The 20,390-nt window shown below is 33.0% G+C and overlaps 3 protein-coding genes across 3 annotated transcripts; 2 read left to right on the top strand and 1 right to left on the bottom strand.

Moving 5' to 3' along the window:
* Positions 1-4,589: 4,589 nt before the first annotated feature.
* On the top strand, positions 4,590-6,201 carry LOC125821290 (transcription factor MYB86-like). The gene is made up of 2 exons (XM_049500707.1): positions 4,590-4,719; positions 5,276-6,201. The coding sequence occupies exons 1-2, from the start codon at positions 4,590-4,592 to the stop codon at positions 6,199-6,201; spliced, it is 1,056 nt and encodes a 351-aa protein (XP_049356664.1).
* A 1,076-nt stretch (positions 6,202-7,277) lies between these two features.
* On the bottom strand, positions 7,278-11,759 carry LOC125821317 (uncharacterized). Its single transcript, XM_049500730.1, has 3 exons — positions 11,573-11,759; positions 11,351-11,488; positions 7,278-7,500 (listed from the first exon to the last, which is right to left on the bottom strand). The coding sequence occupies exons 1-3, from the start codon at positions 11,661-11,663 to the stop codon at positions 7,484-7,486; spliced, it is 246 nt and encodes an 81-aa protein (XP_049356687.1). The 5' UTR covers positions 11,664-11,759; the 3' UTR covers positions 7,278-7,483.
* A 2,910-nt stretch (positions 11,760-14,669) lies between these two features.
* LOC125821261 (uncharacterized) lies at positions 14,670-20,009 on the top strand. Its single transcript, XM_049500679.1, has 7 exons — positions 14,670-15,413; positions 15,800-15,915; positions 17,072-18,394; positions 18,856-19,273; positions 19,364-19,517; positions 19,637-19,730; positions 19,844-20,009. The coding sequence occupies exons 1-7, from the start codon at positions 14,670-14,672 to the stop codon at positions 19,959-19,961; spliced, it is 2,967 nt and encodes a 988-aa protein (XP_049356636.1). The 3' UTR covers positions 19,962-20,009.
* The last annotated feature ends 381 nt before the right edge of the window (positions 20,010-20,390 follow it).

Consider the following 20,390-nt stretch of genomic DNA (forward strand, 5'->3'; position numbering starts at 1 on the left):
AATTGATTTCCTACCTTCTAGAGCATCATTTTGCTTTATATTACTCCTATGTATTTTTAACCTCCATCACATCGATCATCATAATCAATAAACATATGTTGACATAAAACAAATATTCTCTATTAATTATATTATATATGCTTATCATTACACATTTTATTATGATTCCCATGAAGATTTACAGTGTCACATCAATTTGTTTGCCCCTCTTTAATACTAACGGTATTTGTTTCATTTTATGTCCGCCTCAATTATTTTTATTGTTGATTACCCTAAAATTAAATTATTAAATCAAATTTTATTGATTTTTAAAATTAAAACTCAAATCACTTTCGATTTAAATTGGTCGAAATTAAAAATTAAAGCCAGTTTGTTGGAAAAAAAAAGAACTGCTTAGTGATGTGGTTCGTTTAATTGTTGGCCACGAGTCCAATACGGCTTTTAAAATCCTATTTGAGCAATTAGTGAAGAGTGATACAAATATTCATTTTTTTAAAATCAAGATGATAGCATAACAAAATAAATAACTTAGTCATTTCTAAAAGTTCAATAACATATATAAACTTTTTTCCCTATATTATTCACACACATTATGTAATTTATTTATTTATTAAAGATGTGTGTGATGACACTCTTTTTTAAGAAAACCTTGATTAAGAAAGAAAGTAGGAAAAAAGTTGTTTGAATTTCTTTTGATATGCCCTTCTTTTAGGCTTTGCTTTTTAACGTGATTTCCTCCACATAAACAATACCACAAAAAAATTAAAAACAAAAAATGTAGAAGATTCTTTGTAAAAAGTTTAGTGAAAGAATAGGAGGAAAATGAGAGTATAGGGTAAAATATGATTAAAGGAAGATAGCCCAATCATCATCATCTATTCATCTAATTCGTTGACACCAAAAAAAATTGGTACTCCAAGCAACCATCGTGGTGGAATCAGAATTTTACGTTTATAATTTTAAATTTCAAAAAATAAAATAAACTTGTTGATTCCCAACAATTATTTTGGACTCTGATGATCATCCACATCAGATCGAATTTAGTTTCAATAGCATGTCAAAATAAATTTTGATCCTAAAGCATTTTTCAAAAGTTGGTTTAAAAGAAGGAGAATTGCTCAGGCCATATAAAGAATCTGAAATCTCATTCCTCACTAATGTGGGATTCCTTTTATCATCAAAATCAAAATATCTTTTGTTCAAATAATGTATTAGTATTAAAAAGTTTATTAAATATTTATAAATATTGAAAATTCATTTATTTTCTTATATTAATTTCGGATAGGTATAAGAATTCTTAAATTTAAATCCTGGATTTGTTCACAATGTTAGAGTACATGTTTGTGCTTTTCACTTACATTTTTCTATGTTAATAACTCAATACATATCACTTCAAAGAATAATTATTACTTCGTTTATTCATTTTTATTTGTTTATATTTAATAAGAACGACATGTAAAGTAATATGGAGAAGTAATTTATGTTGAATTTGAATGCTAGGAAAATGATGGGAGGTCTAATGATTAGGTCTTCCCCTAAATGGCCATACGTACTATCACTCATTTCCAACAATAATGACTTGTCTTTTATTCAACAAGGTAATTACTATTGCAAATGATCTAAAGTATGAAAATCATACAATTTTACATATTTTAAGATTTTTTTGTACACATTTTTCACTAAATAACATCATAACTTCTTGTTTTTTTTAAATAATAAGAATTATTTGCACGCATTTTCAAGAAAATAACATCATAACACCAAAAAATTAACAATTTCGTGTCCGTCGGCAGGCTTTGATTGGTAAATTTGTTGGCTTTTTCAAAACATGTCTAAAATAAAATAAATAAATAAAAAGTCAATATCATCAATAGAAACTAGAACATTAAAAGTAAAATTGTGTCTTTTACATATTTGACTCATAATTGTACTCTTTGTTTGTTTTCCTTTTACTCCTTGGTTTCAAATTATCAGTCGTAATTTTTAAAAAATAATTATTTTGAGTTACTCGCCATTTTAAAAGTTAGTAAAAAAAATTAATTACTTTTTCTTATTTTATCTGTAGTAGATAACACTAATAGTTGTTCTTAAATATTATAAATATTTCAATAGAGTATAAATTATGAGGGTAAAATAATTTTAAAAAGACCTCAAAATTAATTATTTTTAAGAACCGTGTAAAAGAAAAATACTACAAATAATTTGAATTCGAAGGAGTAAGTAATTATTTGAGTATGTTTCAACTTTTTGGAGACAAATATACATTTATATAAATGTTTGGAAAAAGCCGTTGATGTAGGTCGAAAATAATTGTATAATGACAAATATGGTTTTCATTAATTAGTCGTTTATTTTATGCTTTCACCTTTCAGATGGTTAAGAGATTTCTTGTATTAGGGTTTTGTTTGTTGACATCATTTCCCCCTAAGAATACCTTCTTTATTGGTCCACAAAAGAAATACAAATAAGTGGTGTGTCACGACCTAAACTTATGGCATGTATTGTCTGCGTTGGCTCGACTGATATTACGAATTTATTCGTTAGTTATAAAGCCTAAAGAGTACGTATATTATGTAAACTTGTGATGTATATATAGTTTATAGCACGTATACGGCCCAACTAACTCACAAATTGGTCATCTTCGAACTCAAAAACATATGTACCCAGGGGCGGCTCAATGTAATTGGGGGCCTAAAACAAAATTTCAATTGAGGTCTAACAAATTTCATATATATTTATTTTAAAAATTATTTTTATAACTATTTAGATGCAAATTATTACTTTAATTTTTTTTATAGATGATTTTTTCGAGTACTTTTTATTTAAAATGATTAGTTTTAGGTAAGATTTTATCAATTAACGTTGAAAAATATTATTTTATTAAAGCAATCATTATATGAATTGTTAACACAATTCTATAAGCAACAGGTTGACAAACTTTTAAGCAAAAATGAGTTTTAAAAAATAAATAATGTGAATGTTAGAAAGAAATATAATAAAATATATATATACTTTTTATTATAAATAATTAATTTTTTTAATAAAAAAATAACACATAATTTGTTCTTTGTAAAAATTTGAGGCCTTCCAAAATTGGGTGCCTAAGGCACATGCCTTAACTTTTATAAGGCAGAGCCACCCCTGTATGTACCATGTGAACTTTGTATCATGTCTTGTAAAGTCCTTCACATTCTCTCTTCTATTTCAATGTAGGATTCCTCTAAGGTATCATGTTCATCTATTCTTCAAAAGCTTGCTAGTCTAAAAGTCTTGTCAATCCTTCTATGTGACTCAATTGCTGTCACAAGCGTCAAATTGTGTGCTTATGATTTTATTTTTTTTATATTATCAGGTCACCTTATAAATAACCTAATCAAAATCAAGTAAGATCACGTGTTACAACATGTAAACTACATTGATAGTGTTACTTTTATTTTTATTTGTAACACTGATTAAATTTATTTGGAACAAAATAGGAAAGCTTGTAGAATATTATGCGCATGTGTGTGTATACAATATTATAGTTATTTTAACTATATATATATTATAAAGTGTGCCTTATTTCTTTTCACTTGAGAAATTGTCAAATCAATACAGAAATATGAAACAAAATATAGTAATATTGAGTATGATTTTAAAAAATCCATTTCTTGTATTCATGACGATCTTCATGTATAAAATAATAATATTTGAAAATGCTAAAACAAAGTTAAAAGCTACTCTGATGGTATAAATATTTTTTCGATATCATTATTATAGTTTAATTTTCACATACTATAGCAGCAGGTATAATTATTATTATTAATGCTTATTGTATAAATTTATTACAATTTGTCACGACCATATTAAGTCCATAACACGTAAATTGTCCACTTGTACTATATTATTACCGACCCCGAAAGCACACGTATCATTTGAATCTTATAAAAAAAAAATTTACTTTCTTTTCATTCTAATATGAGATTCACTTCCACCCTCCAGCACTTACACTATAATCACCCTATAAATAATATGATTTATTTATATACACACCGACAAAACATAACTTTAAAAAAATTTAACAAAAAATAAAATAAGAAGAAAGAAAAGATAATCAGGTGCACTAACCGCGCTTTCCTTATAGTTTGGGGTCCAGGAGAAGGTTGGACCGTAAAAGTATAATGTATATAATTTTATCCTATATTTCTACAAGAGACTATTTTTACCATTTAAATTCATAATTTTCTGACAATCACACGATAACAATTTTATCAATTACACTGATATATCGCACAATGAGAACCAAAGGTGGTCCTCTAATGAGTACACTCCAAGTTAAAGCTAAGTCTCTCTCTCTCTCTCTCTCTCTATTATAGTCATTGAGAAAGACGTCTACTTCATCTTTGTTGCACACGTATAGTAATTACAAATATTTGGAGAAAGAAAACATTAAACATTAGTCTATCTATGTTTTTGTAGTGTAGTGAAAACATTAATTGTATTTTAATTAAACTATTATTATTCATATAGAGAAGCCACCACATATATTATATATAAATATAGATGAAGATTATTATGCAACTTATAATTTAAGCTAAGGACAAATAGGGATGGGACATCACTGCTGCAGCAAACAGAAAGTGAAAAGAGGTCTATGGTCTCCAGAAGAAGATGAAAAACTCATGAGACATATCACCACACAAGGCCATGGCTGTTGGAGTTCTGTTCCTAAACTAGCAGGTTTCATATACATGACATAATACATATTTTTGTTGATTTCTCATATTTTTCTTTAATGGAAGGCTTCTTGTTTTATGGTTCAAGTTTTGTGTTGAATTGTGCGATTGTCTTATCTCAAAAAATCAATCTTGTTATACCATGCATAGCTAGAGAGAGAACGTATGTACATATTTTTATTTACTTGATTATATATACAATACTCTTCCCGTTGTGCGATTTGATTATTTTTTCATGAGCCAAGCACCATAATTTTCTAGTAATTGTAGTGACAAAATCACTTGAAATGTGAGTGTCAATCATTCGGTCAACATACTCAAAGAGTGTTTTTTGAGAAGGAAGGAATGCATTTACAGCCTCTCTCTCATATTTCGCTGAAAGGCTTCCGATCTATAAAGGACATCGTTAGACCTTTATTATTATTATAATGTGTGACGGTGAAAGTTGAATTGATCAGACTCTCTTTATAATCCGATCTGATACATACTATTTCATTTAAGTTAAACATATGTACGACGATGTTCTTATTCACTTAATTATATTTTCGAACAATTTACAGGGCTACAAAGGTGTGGAAAAAGTTGTAGATTGAGATGGATAAATTACTTGAGGCCAGATTTAAGAAGAGGTTCATTTACTGAACAAGAAGAAAGAACAATCATTGATGTTCATAGAATATTGGGAAATAGATGGGCACAAATAGCGAAACATTTACCAGGTAGGACAGACAATGAAGTGAAGAATTTTTGGAATTCTTGCATTAAGAAAAAACTCATTGCTCAAGGATTAGATCCAAATACTCACAATCTCCTCAAGAACAAATCCAACAATTCAACCAAAAAATCCAACAATTACACTTATCATAATCAAGATTCCACCTCAATTTTCACTATTGATACTTCAACAAATAAAGATATAATTTCAATGGATTTGAAATCAACTCTTTTCCCTTATTGTGATAATATTACATACAATTACACTCCTATTGTTCCTAACATTGAATACCAAAACCCTACTTTCGCGTGGAGCGAACAGAGAAATCATGATACAGTAACTACTACGCTTCAGTCTCAAACAAGTGATCAGAGAAATCTTGTTACTACTCGAGATTCCATGTTGGATTTCACGAGTTGTTCTTTAATGGAAAGCGCGGCTAATATTAATGTGTCATCTTATATAAATGAGAATAGCATGTGGAATGGAACTGGACTTGAACCAACAACCTTAAATCCTATCAATGGACAAGAAGATCAAGAAATGCAAGTAGTACAATTACAAGGTGATCAACAATTGCCAATTATTCAGACTAAGTTTTGTGATGATCAAGAAGATGTCTACAAGGTGGTTAATGACCATGATCAAACGGTGGAAAAAACGTTCAACGACAACTCCAACTTCGATTTTGAGTTTATGGATTCTGCATTCGTGCCTTGTGGATTATACACCAATGTTAATTCTATGGATCAACTTTCATGGGATTGTTAAGAAGTTGTTTTTTTAACAATTTTTTTAGTTTCCTAGTATATCTTTCTTGCATGTTTATTTTGTATTACACTTTTTTTTTTGGGAGGTGGGGGGGTTATAAAGGAAAATGGTAGTTGTAGCTTTATGTCAAAAATGATCATGATTATTTTGAAAAGATTAATTCATGTTTAACTTGTGGAAATGAAAAAAGAAAAAAAACATGATTACAATGTCTGTTGTAACTATTATCATGATTAATTCTTTCCTATTAGTGGTGATGTCCAATAGAGACATTCACCAATTCTAGAATTAATGTTGCTTGTATATTGTTCTGTTTTATTTTATATGACACTCGTTGTTGATCTGTTCCAAAAAAAAAAAAAGACATGTGATTTTTCAATTTAAAATTAATTTACTTTTACACTTTCCATTATTCTCTTAATGAAAATTTTTTATACCATATTTTTTTAATATCATTTATTAAAGAATACCATGTGTTCGCCGCAAATAGTCTACTTTTGGAGGGGTTCTTTTCTCTGAGTTCCCCCAACAATTCATTTATAAGATTTTGAAACTCTGTTTTATATTTTTAAAAATCAAGCATGTATAAAGTTCAAATGAGAAAGAGTCAACAAGTTTAAAAAGGTGGAATAAACTTTACAAAATTGGGATCATTAGCAAAAAAGAACTTTTGGGACAAAGTGATACACGATTAAATCACTCTGATAAATATTTTCAACTATTATAACAAAATGTTGTTATACAGATCATATAATATGAAATATCAGTTCCACAAAAACAGACCACTTCAATAAAATGTTATTATAAAAATAATTGTTATAATTGAAAGTTGGTTTCTCATGTTTCTTTGAAAAAGAAACAATATATTCAATGTAATCCTACAAAGCGGAAGCATGGGAGGATAGGGTATACACAAAACTTACCCTTACCTCCTTGGGGACAGAGAGGTTGAGGTTGTTTGAGATAGACCTCGAAATTTAGCCATAGGAGCACGTAAAGGAAACACCATAGTTCTGTTTTTTAAATGTTAAAAAGTTGAGGTTTATAACATATAAAATGATCCAAAATAGTCAAAGGACTGTAGGAGACTATGGATGATCTCATTATTAGGTAAAACACAAATTGCAAGACATTCAAAATATGATTATTGCAAAGTGTTCTTCACCGATACAAAAGATCAATGTACTGCAAATCTTATAAAAGGGGAAAAAACTGCTTAAGCAAACAATTTGACTCATTGCAGCTGCTATCGCAACGTACTCTCTGGAAACCATCCATTGTATTAATCTTCATCTTCATCTGCAACAAAAGCTCCAGTGAGATACGATACAAGAGTTGAAAAAAAAAAAAACTAAAATAGACTACACAAAACATAAAAGAAAGCCATTCCAGCAAAAATAATAGAGCGCAGAAGAGTAACTTCCGGGAGGCACACACCTCAAAGCATACAGACACAAACATGGAGCACAAACTTGATGGTTGAACATAGGGGCAATAGGATACTTTCTCCATCAGTTTCGTTGAGCCTTTGGTATTGTAGTATGCTTTTACTCTTCCTCTTTTATAACCATGGTGTGTGAGTCGATTTGCGCACACCTCGATTAATTCCACCAGAATAGGTACCAAGCAACTCTGTCCATCCAAGGCTTGGACTGATGAGAAAAAATCACCTAGTGTTTTCGCTTCCGCTGGAATTTGAACCTAAGACCTTAACTCATGGTTCTACTCTTCCTACATAGTTACTAAAATGGTTCCCATGATCTTAGATATAAGTTTCACATGTCATTTTCATGCACTGCGTACCAAAATGTTCCCATCCATTTTATTTTATTCTTGACAAAGTAAAAAATTGGACTTTCAACATTTTGACAAGGAGCCTTCAAAAGTAATCAAAACATCTTTTTGTGCTTATTATGTGTTGTGTGATGGTTGGCACGTTTCTTGATGCGATCGGGTGAGATTTTAGTGGTTTTGATATTTAGAGTTGAGTTATATTGAAATGATGAACTTTGGTCAACATTTCATGATCAGAGCATTGGATGGTGATTCTGTCACTTCCGTTGAATTCGGAACGTCAAGTTTGGTCTAGTAGGGTGGTTGGTTTGATTCTCGAGACCTTAGGTTGTGATTTGGGTATTTGGCCTAAAGGCGTTCCGAGGGGGTATTTCTATCATAACAATCCTTTTTTTTTAAATCCGACAATTCCATTGGCTTTGAAACATATTTTATGATAAATTTGCACTGTCGGTTCATGTTTATATGCTTCCAGATGAGTTTCGAGGTTCAAAAAGATGTTTGAAGGTTGCTAGTGCATACTTTTAGTGACGGAAAATGGGTTTTAGCGACAAAATCGCTGAGTTAAAAATCTAAACGAACTCATTTTGTATTTTTGACATTTTGGGAGCTAGAAAGATCCATCTCAAGTGATAATTGATCTATTTTTCTCCTATAATCATTGGGTACGTATTTCTAACCTTATTTTACTCGTTTTCCAAGAATATTCCTTTCATACTTTGCAATTTCTATCCACAAAGTGGAGTTTTTAAACCCCAACGTAGAGAACAAAAATTGTTGATTTGAAAGTCAATTTGGAAAGGGTTTTCATTGATTTTTGGGATTTAAGGTCCTTGTATTGAGGGTAAACTGATTTTGACAAAGGTTGTTGGACATTATCTAAGTACAGAGTACTTCTGTCAAAATTAAGGTACTGAAAATTGTAAAGAAGTAAGAGATGGTTGTATGCTTGTATGGAAAAATTGGTTCCAAGCACTGAAGTACAAGAGAAGATTATATCTAAAACGACAAGCTTGGTATGTGAAAATATTAACATCTAAATTCTTAATTATTAGTTTATGTTTAAAATTTAACTTAATACCATCGTTACATTATATTATAAATAATTCTTGTCAAAGTACTTTTTACCATTGAATGGTGGAATTTATACTTTTTGGGTTTAACGACTAGCTCTGTTGGGTGTGAACATGATTGGATTATTGGAATGTGTTTGAGCATGTAAGTACTCGTAGTGGTTACTTCCTATTAATTCATTTTTCTTTGCATAGGTAATCAATTAGACAAAATTACTAACATTAAAATACTTCATGCAACATATCCATACCAAAAAAAGGAACAGATTGTTGCATCAAAGATTGAATGCCCCCCTTGGTTTGCCTCTTTAGTCAAAAAGGCTACCGTCAACTCTAATTCAAAATGTGAGAATGAGGTTGGTGTCAAATGTTCTTTTACCAGAGCCCAATCAATTACCTTCAGATATAACACCCAGACACATTTACCCTCAAAAATAAACCAAATGCCCAAGCCAAAACCTATCAGTAATATAAACCCGATACCACATTTAAACTAACCAACACCTAAGGCCATTTAACACAAACCACATCCGATGTCGGGTGAAAACAAAATATAATCAAGTATAACTCTTAAAGCTTTTCTTTTCATAGTTTGACAACCAAATTATGTCATGTATAAAAGAAATATTAATAGCATATGGAAGCTATATTTCATGAGAATTTTAATCTGATCTAATTCTAAATTCATCATTCTTGGTTCTGTTATTCCACTACTTATTGCCTTTTCGTTTTACTTCAATGGTGGTAACAGAGTACCTGTTTTGGGACAAAAGTTGTTTAAAGGTGGTACATCCCAGAGGAAACCACCTGCTTGTTATTGGGTTTCAAAGAATATGCAGGTGTGGAATTTGTGGCAAAGTGTGAAAAAGATGCAACCGAGATTGATCATCCTTTTTTCCCATGAGTATAGGAATAATAGTTTTGCCCGAAAAGAGCTTCTGGAAGGAGAAAGTGAATCAGTAGAAGTAGCAAGGGAGCAAAAGAGATAACGGCCCAGTTGATAACTGTAAACATCTGCATTGCTGAACTAAGCAAATATTTTTTTTGTTGATAACCGATAAATTCCTGACGCCGGAGGCGCATGGCTTGAAACTTGATGGATAACGGGCCCTCTCTTCTATTGTTCTCCACTTAAATACAAAGCTTTTGTCTATGGCAGTATTCTAACCAGTGACGTGTGCCTAACCCACACAACAAAAACTTAATTCTGGTTGACCTTTTATCCAGTATCTTTTCTTTGCTCCGTAACTTCCTTTTAAGGTGCCATAGTCATCTAAGGAGAAAACTATACATGGTACTGGAAATACTAGGGAAGCCAATCCAAATGCATAACAGATATTTGAGGCTAGTAGAGGTACTGTTAGATCTCGGTTAAATCTCACAATACACGCTTCATCTTTAAGGTCAACTCAATTATCCTTGTAAAACTAGCAAATTACATGATGAATTGGGAAGCTTTAAATGAACAACAAGATCCATTAACATCCAAGAATTAGATACTTGCAACCCAAAAGTAAAACTAGAATCCATTGAAACACAATCAAAATTATAAACTTCTTCACCATATTTTAAGACAAAAAGAAAAGAATTAAGATAGACACAAAAAAATAGGATCTTTTCAAGAAAGGACCCCGATTTGCAATGACGGCCAATATCCTTAAAGACAACTTTTCTACAGTTTTAAACAAGTTATTCACTATTTAAAGACATCCCTAAGAATTTTAAGGCATGGAATCACTAATGATTCCCACATTTTCTAAGGATTCCTCTATCAATTGCACTGACCTCCCATTGCCCGACTACTTCCTCTAGAAGAACAAAGATTTATTTTACCCACAAATAACATTGACCAACCCAAACAAGAATCCTTTTTTCAAATCAGCCATCTTGTATGTATATCCTCCAATAAATTTTAAGGGCAATACTACTACCTCCATTTCAATTTGTTCGTCTTACATTAAAAGAATGCCTCTTTCCCTTTTTGCAACTCTTTCACTCCAATTTTTTACATGGCACATGTAAGACCACAAGACTAAAAGGGCATTTTGCTACATTCAACACCGACCACAAGATTCAAAAATCTTTCAAATTTTATTAAATTTCATGCCAAGTCAAAACATATTTAGCAGTAATCAGTAGTAGAGACCCTCATTTAAGCACATCTGGGTTATCAATTTCAAAGCTTGTGTCTTTACAAAGTGATTGCACAATTGCTAATAGATAGAAACAGTGAAATGCAATAAAGGGTGTTCAATCGAAATTCGGTTGATATGAAAACTTACCAAAGTAACGGCGTTCATTAGCTAGCCTAGATTTCTCAAGCAATTTGTCGAGATCTTCATTGCTCTTAGCTTCCCATTTCACCATCTGATTGGCAGCCACCACACCAAGTCCCATACCCAACAAATGTTCCCATGGATCTACACAATTGAAACCAAAAAATCAGCAGCTAATCCCAAGAAAAAACAGAAAAAAATAAAGAAAAGGGGAGAATAGAAGAATACGGCGCATGTAAGGAAGTTTTCGAAGGGCATTAGAGTACATCTGGGTACCCAATCCCAAAAGGGCTCCCACCATTGTTGCACTCAACGGCATCTTTTTCTTCTTCTTCTTCTTCTTCGGGGAAGAAATGGTCAGTCAGCAGCAGGCGAGGAGTATAGGCTGAGAAATTCCACTGCCCTTTTTTCAATAGTATCGGATTCTACTAGGTCGGGTTTGGGCCAAACCCATAAAATTGTAAAGTTAAAATTTATTTAGTGCGACTCGAGGACACGCAAATTGAGATGATTAAAATATGTGATTTGTATATGGAAATTTGCTTAATTGGTATGAATAAGGCAAAATAAATAATAAGATGGAATTAAAATTTTTAGGCATTTAGAAGTTATTTTATAGGAATTAGGTGATTTTTTCTGTATCAAGTGTGTTAGCTCGTAAATGTTTTGGAGATATGACTTTTGAACAAATTTCTGGCAAAATCTTTACGGAACCCTCAGAGTTGGGGAGTAGTACATGAGTTATTACCATCTTTTGCATATATTTTGTGTATTCAGGAGTCATTTTACAAGAATTTGGCGATTTTTTCAGTTTTTGTGTGTGTTAGCCCTTGAATATTTTGGTAATATGATTTTCGGACAGTTTTTTTCAAAACCTTTATGGAATCCTCCGTAGGGAGTTGGGGGAGCAATACGTGAAGTCTCACCATTTTTTGGGCATTTAAGAACCCTTTTAGAGGAATCGGACAATTTTTTCAGTTTTTCGTGTGTTGGCCCATTAATATTTTGGTGATATGCCTCTAGACTATTTTTTGCAAAACTTTTACAGAACCCTCCGTAGGGATTAGGGAAAGAAGAACGTGAAGCTTCACCATTTTTGGCATAGATTTTGGGCATTTATGAGCCATTTTACAAGAATTGGGTAATTTTCTGAGTTTTTCATGTGTGTTAGTCTATTAATATTCTGGTGATGTGACTTTCAGAAGATTTTTTTTTTTTTTGCAAACTCTTTACGGAACTCTCCATAGGGAGTTGGGGTAGTAATAGATGAAGTCTCGCTATTTTTTGCATTTATTTTGGACATTTAGTATCCATTTACAGGAATTAGGTGATATTTTAAGTTTTTCATGTGAATATTTTGGTGATATGGCTTCCGGAAGATTTTTTTGCAAAACTTTTACGGAACCCTCTGTTGGGAGTAGGGGAAGTAGTACATGAAGCATCATCATTTTTTTCATATATTTTGGGCATTTAGAAGCCATTTTTACAGGAATAAGGCAATTTTCTTAGTTTTTCATGTGTTTTAGCCTATGAAAATTTTGGTGATATGACTTTCAGATGATTTTTTGCAAGAATTTTACGTATCCTCTGAAGGGAGTTGGGGGAGAAGTATGTGAAGCCTCATCACTTTTTGCACATATTTTGGATATTTAAGAGATATTTTACAGAAGTTAAACGACTCTCTTAATTTTTTGTGTATGTTAAACCTATGAATATTTTAGCGCTATAATAAGGTGAAACCATATATATGTACATTCATTTGAATAACACATGGAAATATTTTTTTGGTCCACATTAATCATGTTATGAATAGTGTTTGAAATGACAAAACACATACTTTACTTAAATTAGTAAAGGGTTGGAGACAAGTGGAAGAAGCCCTTAAAATATGGAATTGATCAATGAACAATTATAAATGATAGTAACAATTCAAATTTAGCGTGGCAGACAACTAGCAGCACGTACGAAATTAGATTTTAATAATGATACGTATCTATCAGGATTGTGATGGAATAAATAAGATTTTTTCGTTTTTCATTAGAAGTTGCGATTATAAATTTTCTATATGAATTATTTTTCTAATTATAAGTACTTTCCCCTCTAATAGGCTTTATGTGGATTGAATTTAAATTAATCGAGAATCTAACACAAATATCTAACATCCAATGATTTTTAAAAAAAAAAAAACTGTTGCAGTGATATCTTTATCATTTCAAATTTTATTGATTAAAAACGAGTAGCCCACAAGCCGGCCTTTGCATCTTAATGCTACAACTGTTCTTTCAACAATTTCTCTTTATGGTTACTTAAGGTCCCAATAAATTCATAACGTCCCTATTTTGTTTTTTGTAAAAAACAAAATCCACTCAATATTGTAACATATTTCTATTAAGATTCGATTAAATTTAAATTTACTTATTATAAGACTTATTTTTGAAGGGCAATGCTCTAAATAATTTTTTCAGATTTAAACCTAAAATTTCTAATTAAATACGTCATAGATCATATAAGAGTTTTACATTGTTGTTAGTTTCATTCTCACAATACGACAATCCACATCAAATACGTCATAGTCCTTTCTTTTTCTGCTTTTCTCTCTTTAAAGGTACTTTCAATTTTTTTATGGGAAGCTTCTATTTTTTGTTTGTTTGCTCAACATTTTCATATGTAGATATATAGTCAATAGTGCTTGAGCTACGTATATTTGAAGGGTGTCGATCGATGTTACTTTATCAAAAAATTATATATTACATATTATAACGATCAAATTTGTAAAGTACTGGACAAATGATAACATTATAGAGAATGACAAACAGTGTCACTCCCATAATATTAAATATGGTGTTTTAAATATAAGACGTAACGTGCGTTTGAGATATAATTAATCAGTTGACGTTTCAAATTCCCTCCAATAGAACAATTCTCTCTACCTTAAATATTCATCCAAAATTTAAGTGTTTTTTTTTCTTTCAAATTTCTACACTTTGACTGAATCATTGGATAAAAACCAAAAATATAGATAAGCAAAATAGTTTGTTACTATTATTGATTATTGATGATCATTGTTTTAAATTAAACGGTTAATGCCCCTCCTAAAATCTTGTTCCAATTTTATTGTTTCTGTTATTTTGCCTATTTTTATGAAACATTGTTCTTCTTTCTTCTTCTCTTAAATCTTTTGGCTTGTTGAAAAAAATGATATTTTGACATGTTCAAAGATTTCATATTTTTTTTTTTCTAATTTAGAATAGTATTTTTTTTAAAAAAAAACATTGTTGATTTGTGGAGAAGAAGAGAGGATTAGAATTTTAAAAAAGAAAAGAAAATGGCTTCTTCACAAGTAGAAATTGCCTCCTCTTCTCCATTTGGCTATGTTCTTAATAATAGATGTTGTGCTACTAGTACTAGAGATTCCAATTCTTTCAAACAAAATTTCAAGAATTTGGTTCAATCCCATTTGCATTCTTGTAAAGCTTTTCCATCTGATTGTTGTGAAAATTCGCAAAACAATGTTGATTTATTCATATGCAAAAAAACAGAATTTGGTGGCAAGAATCAAGAAAGTTGTGGTGGGGGTGTTTCTTCTCTTGTTAGAAAATGGAAAGATTTCGAAACAGAATCGAAAAGTTTGAATTTGGTTAATAATTATGAGAATTTGGGATTTGTGTGTGATGATGAATCTTGTTCCATTGCGATGAAAAGTGAATGTGATTGGGAATCAGATGATAAAACAGATATAAGTAAAGATTCTGATTCTGAAGTCAAAGAAAGTGAGAGGTTGGGAGTTGCTGATATAATCAAGAAACTCAAATTTGATAATGGTGGTAATGTTGTTGTTGCTGTCAATGGTGGATCATCGTTGCCTCGTGTTAGGACATCATCAATAAAGGATCATTCCGAAGGACAGAGGTGTAATTTTTCACCGGTTTTGAGTTCACCTCGATTCATCAGGGGGCGCCAGGCATTCAGTGATTTGCTCTTGCAAATGGAGCGCGATAGGAGGAGGGAACTCGAAGGTCTTGTGGAACGTAAGGCGGTTTCCAAGTTCCAACAAAGAGGCAGAATTCAGGTACATTTCTCCTCTAATATTGACTGTAATCTTGATTTATTTTTTTTGTATTGCTATATTGTGATGTTGAAACAATGTTTGGATAGACAGTATTGTAGTGTATGTTTGTTGTTGTTGTTTACACATTTTGCTTTGCTTGTTTGGTTAAACTATATTGTACTGTAGAACAACCTGAAATATTGAATTTTATCGACAAGTCAAAATTTGAAAAAAAAATGAAGATGATGTAGAGTATCTAATTGAATTGAAGAGCAGATACCATTTAGGTTTCTTGATGTATGTATATATATCAATTCTAAGGGATTTGCACATATTTAACAATGTTAGAACTGAACACTTGTATTTGTGGGTACTGATTGATCCTTATAATTCAACTTCCTGACTAGGCTTTGCTTCGAGTTAGACTCATACGACATGGTGCAGAAGTTAGAGGAGGCCATTCATTGAAGTGCTCAGCGTCTGAACCAAATAAATCGAAACATTCTGCAATTATGCATCTCAGGTGCAGTACATCCTTTTGTTTTCATTGTATTTCCTTCCATGTGTGAATGCTGAATGACCAATTCTTGGGGAAAGGCACCAAGTTTCTTTTTTTGATCCCTGAGTAGCGTTTCCTTTCATTGAGGAATGGGCGGATGTTTTAACATAGACGGAATGGTGACACCAAAAGAATAGATTCAGGTTCTCCTAAGTCGAGAGGTTCTTCTCGCTAAGTAGCATTCTTGAAACCATTAGATCACATAGTGATTGCTAATGCAACATCTTTTAGTTGTTGATTCGTTTTGGGATGCTTATGAGGTAAAAATAGTCCACGAAATATTTCTAATTTTCAAGTCTTGACACCTCTGTATCAGGCTTCTTTATTGCACTTGAAGGGAAATATTTTCCAATTTTCTCATGTTTGGTTCACTAAAATGTTTTTCAAATGGACTTATTTTTCCTCAAATTTAAGGAAACTGACTTCCTACCAAAAAGTAATGAATTTTCTTCCCAAAATGCTCTTTCAACCTCACCACATAACCTCAGACCCGATATCCGACTTCGATATGAGACTTGATATCTGACCTCGTCTAGAGATCCGACTCCTGATCTCGACCATGACTCGAACTTGAACTGATTCCGACCCCATCTCAAAGTCAATGCGGGTCTTGGCTTGGAGTCGAGTCTCCGGTCTCGGTTTGAGATCAGGGTGGGGTTCAGTTCTCTAGTCAACATCGGATCCTGAGTGGTGGTTGGGGTCGGTTGTTCGGGTTAGACTAGGGTGAGTCCGAGGATCAAGTTCTGAGGCGGGGTCGAGGTTAGGTGCAGGGGTCGGTTCTTGGGTCGATGTTGGGGTAAGGACGGGTTCCCGGCTGGATAGTGGTTGGGGTCCGTGTTAAAGGGTGGGGATTCGGGTTCGGTGTCAAGTATTTGTCTAGATTATGCCTTTGGACAATATTTTCTTCTTACTAATCAAACACCAAAAAATCACTTATTTAATACTACTATTTTCCTTCATACCAAACACATTAAGAAGAAGATCCAAAGCACATTTTCCTCATTAGTTGTGTAATTGAAAGGAACTCAACTATGCTTTTGTTTAACAAAGTTCTGATGTTTCTGATGTATAGTTCTATTTAGTGCACAATGCATTAAACCATAATGTTAATTCATTTCAGGGAAAAGTTCAACACAGTAGGACAGCATGGTCTTGCTGTTTCAAGAAACACCTCAAAAGAAGTAGCAGAAAGTATCCATGAGAGCGGAAGCCTCCCTTCCACACCAAATCGACAACATAAAGAGAATAGTTATCGGGACTTTAAAAGCTTAAGAAGCCACCAAAGAGAACTAGTTCGTAGTAACTCCGCGAAAGTAGGAACTGGATTTTCATTACATCAGCAGAAAGAAGAGGATCCACTTAAGGGGCATGTGAAGGAGAGAGCAGGACTGCAGCATGGTGTACTAGCCGACTCAATAAGTACCTCTATAACATTGGGAGATAATACTCGAGACCCTAGCATATCTAAAAAAGAGAATCATCATAAACCAAGAAGCCCCCATAAAGAGGCCTTAGATAACAAACCAAAAGTTGGAATTATTGCTATATCCAATCAGCTACAAGAAGAGAATCATCGTGAGGAAGTACCCGAACAAGTAAGCCCCAGGAACGTGGCGCCTAGCATACAAGTTGGAAACAGATTTTCATCACATCAGCAGGGAGAAGGGGATCGACATAAGGAGCTTGTCAGGGAGAGAGCTGAAATGCAGCCTGGTACAGCATCGGGAGAAAAGGCTCGAGACCCTTGCACATCTAAAGAAGAGAGTCATCATAAACCAAGAAACAACCAAAAAGAGGTGGTAGATAACATCCCAAAGGTTGGAACTTTTTGTATATCCAATCAACCGTGTGAAGAGAATCATTATGAGGAATTATGTAAGAAATTAAGCTCGAGAATTATGGCAACCAGCATACAGGTTACTAACTTGTCCGAAAATCAGAAAGAGATGGCATGTAGCGCGAAAAAATCAGAAGGTTCTTGTATATTAAATCAACATGACATGAACCTTACCAGCTTACCGAGCTATACTTGTCAAGCACAGAGCTTAGATGATATCCCTGAAAAAGCTAGTTGGGGAAACACAAGTTCCGAAGCCAGCCATAGCAACTTGTTGGATTTTGTAGATTCAGGAAGACCTCCTAAGCATAGAGGCGAAAACAAGCAGTTTCCAGGGACTAGTGACTGCACGAATCCTCAAAGCTACCGGGAGGAGGAAGCAACCAACCAGTGTCTAGTTGAAAGTTACAGTGGCTCGGTAAGTGATTATTCCCTCACAACTAGTGGATGGGATGAACTGCAGTCTAACTATCAGCAAGACAATGAAGATTGGATAAGTTATATTTCTCGTCCACGGAAAGAGTGGGAAGGTCTCAGGCAAGAAAGATACCAAGAGATGCTTGATCCTTTCTCAAACAATCATGACATACAACAACTTCTTCACCGGTATTAGCAACCTCCTTCAAATTTATTGTGATACTAATCCTATAAATTTGTTCTTTGTGATTTAGGTTTACTTCTTAACCATCCACATACATAAATATACGTTATCTATCCCATTAGTGTAGCGAAAATATGAAAGTCTCAATTATACATAGACATGCAAATTTGAAGCATCTTTAAATGATTCCTTAATATTTGAAGTAAACTTTCCTTCTTAAAGCATGCAAGTGCTTATCGGTTTTTGTCCCTCTCAATGTTGTAGTGAAAGACTCGTCTGATTTGAGATGAGAATCAAACATATAGATTTCTAAGAACCTGAAAAGAAATGCAACATTTTAATAAACAGTCCTGCTTGCCTTTGAGTCTATGTCCTTGCTCACGCCTATGATATTCATCCTTCAACTTTTGAAATCAAAACATGGTTCATGACTTGCACTTTGATTTTGATTTTCATATTCGTGCAGGAAAAGTGTTTCAGTGTTTCTTACGAGTGGTTTGAGAGAGCAAATTGATCGAATTATGGCGTCTCGCTCACAACAACTACCAAATGCAAGGAGCAGCCATGTTGAGAAACAAGTACCAGCACAAGTGGCTGAAGATGAGGAGGAGGAAGTGGAACAGAATGAAAAAGAAGAAGAAGTAGAATGGGGATATAACGATGACTCTGAAGATGACATTATCCCGAGCAGACAACGATACAATGAACCTGAAGTATTAATTCTTCAGAACACACCTTCACAGACTTCACAGTCATGGAACACAAATCCATACCAGGAAGTTACTGATGACTCATATCACTTCCCGTCTCCTTCTTCACTGCAATCTCAATCGTCTAATATATACTCCCAACTATGTTCTTCCTCCACTGGACACCCTTCAACTGTGAGTTGTCTATCCTTGGACTTACTTAACAGAGATTCTTGTTAAATATGGGATTAGAATCATTAGACCTAATGACATTGCATTAAACAGGAAATGGAACTCATATATGAAATGAGAGGACATATGGAGCAACTCCACCAAGAGATTTTTGAAATACGAAGATCTATGAAGAGTTGTATGAACATGCAAATGAAGTTACAACATTCGATTAAGCAGGACGTTGCAGCTGCAATCAGTCAGTTAGGTGAGTTGGAACAACAAATATCATGATATGAGATTCTAATAGATTTGATTATTTGACAGGGGGAAATACCGTATTCTTTAATTATGTAAAGAAGGGACTTATGATTTTTTATAATACAGGTCAAAACAGCAGGGGGAATTCAGATAAAAAGGGTTCAAACAAAGGAAAATGCTGTATTTGCAATGAGGAGCCAGTTGATTCTCTTCTTTACAGGTACTGATATATCGATATCAATTTAACCACACTAAGTACGTAACTGAAAAACTATACTAGAAATAAACAATACTAATCATGTTCATACATTTGTCTATTTTTTTTTGCTGCAGATGTGGACATATGTGCACCTGTTTCTTGTGTGCACATGAATTGATTTCCGGTATTGGAAAATGTCCAATATGCCAAGCTCCAATAATGGATGTCGTGCGTGCATATGCTCATTCATGATGTACATGTGAACTTGATTTTGTTCTGAAGGTCTGCCAGACAACAACCAAAAAAAGCTGCAACTGTGGACTCAATTCTGAGTAAGTTAAGGTCACTGCACTCAAGCCTCATCCCAGTGTAGACCAATCATAACTTACTAGTTTACTCTGGTTGTCAACCCTCTTCCTTTATTTGAGAGCAAGGTCACACAAGCAGAGTTGTGGAGGTTGGCCAGACACCCTTTGTCTTAGCCATGAAATCCTTTTCTGGCTAATTTACTATCCACTAACCATCCTTTGTATATGATAAGATTAATGAAAGAGAAGTTCCCTTCTGGTGATAGTAGAGTTGTGTCTTTCTTTCAAGTTTCTTTATATTTACTTGGAGATTCTTCGCAACGTGAAGAATCTCCAACATGCAAGACTAGCATAATATAAAGTATAACTAATT

This window comes from Solanum verrucosum, unplaced genomic scaffold (genome assembly GCF_900185275.1).
Source record: "Solanum verrucosum unplaced genomic scaffold, falcon-dt-bn FXZP01000222.1, whole genome shotgun sequence".
NCBI classification, from domain to species: domain Eukaryota; kingdom Viridiplantae; phylum Streptophyta; class Magnoliopsida; order Solanales; family Solanaceae; genus Solanum; species Solanum verrucosum.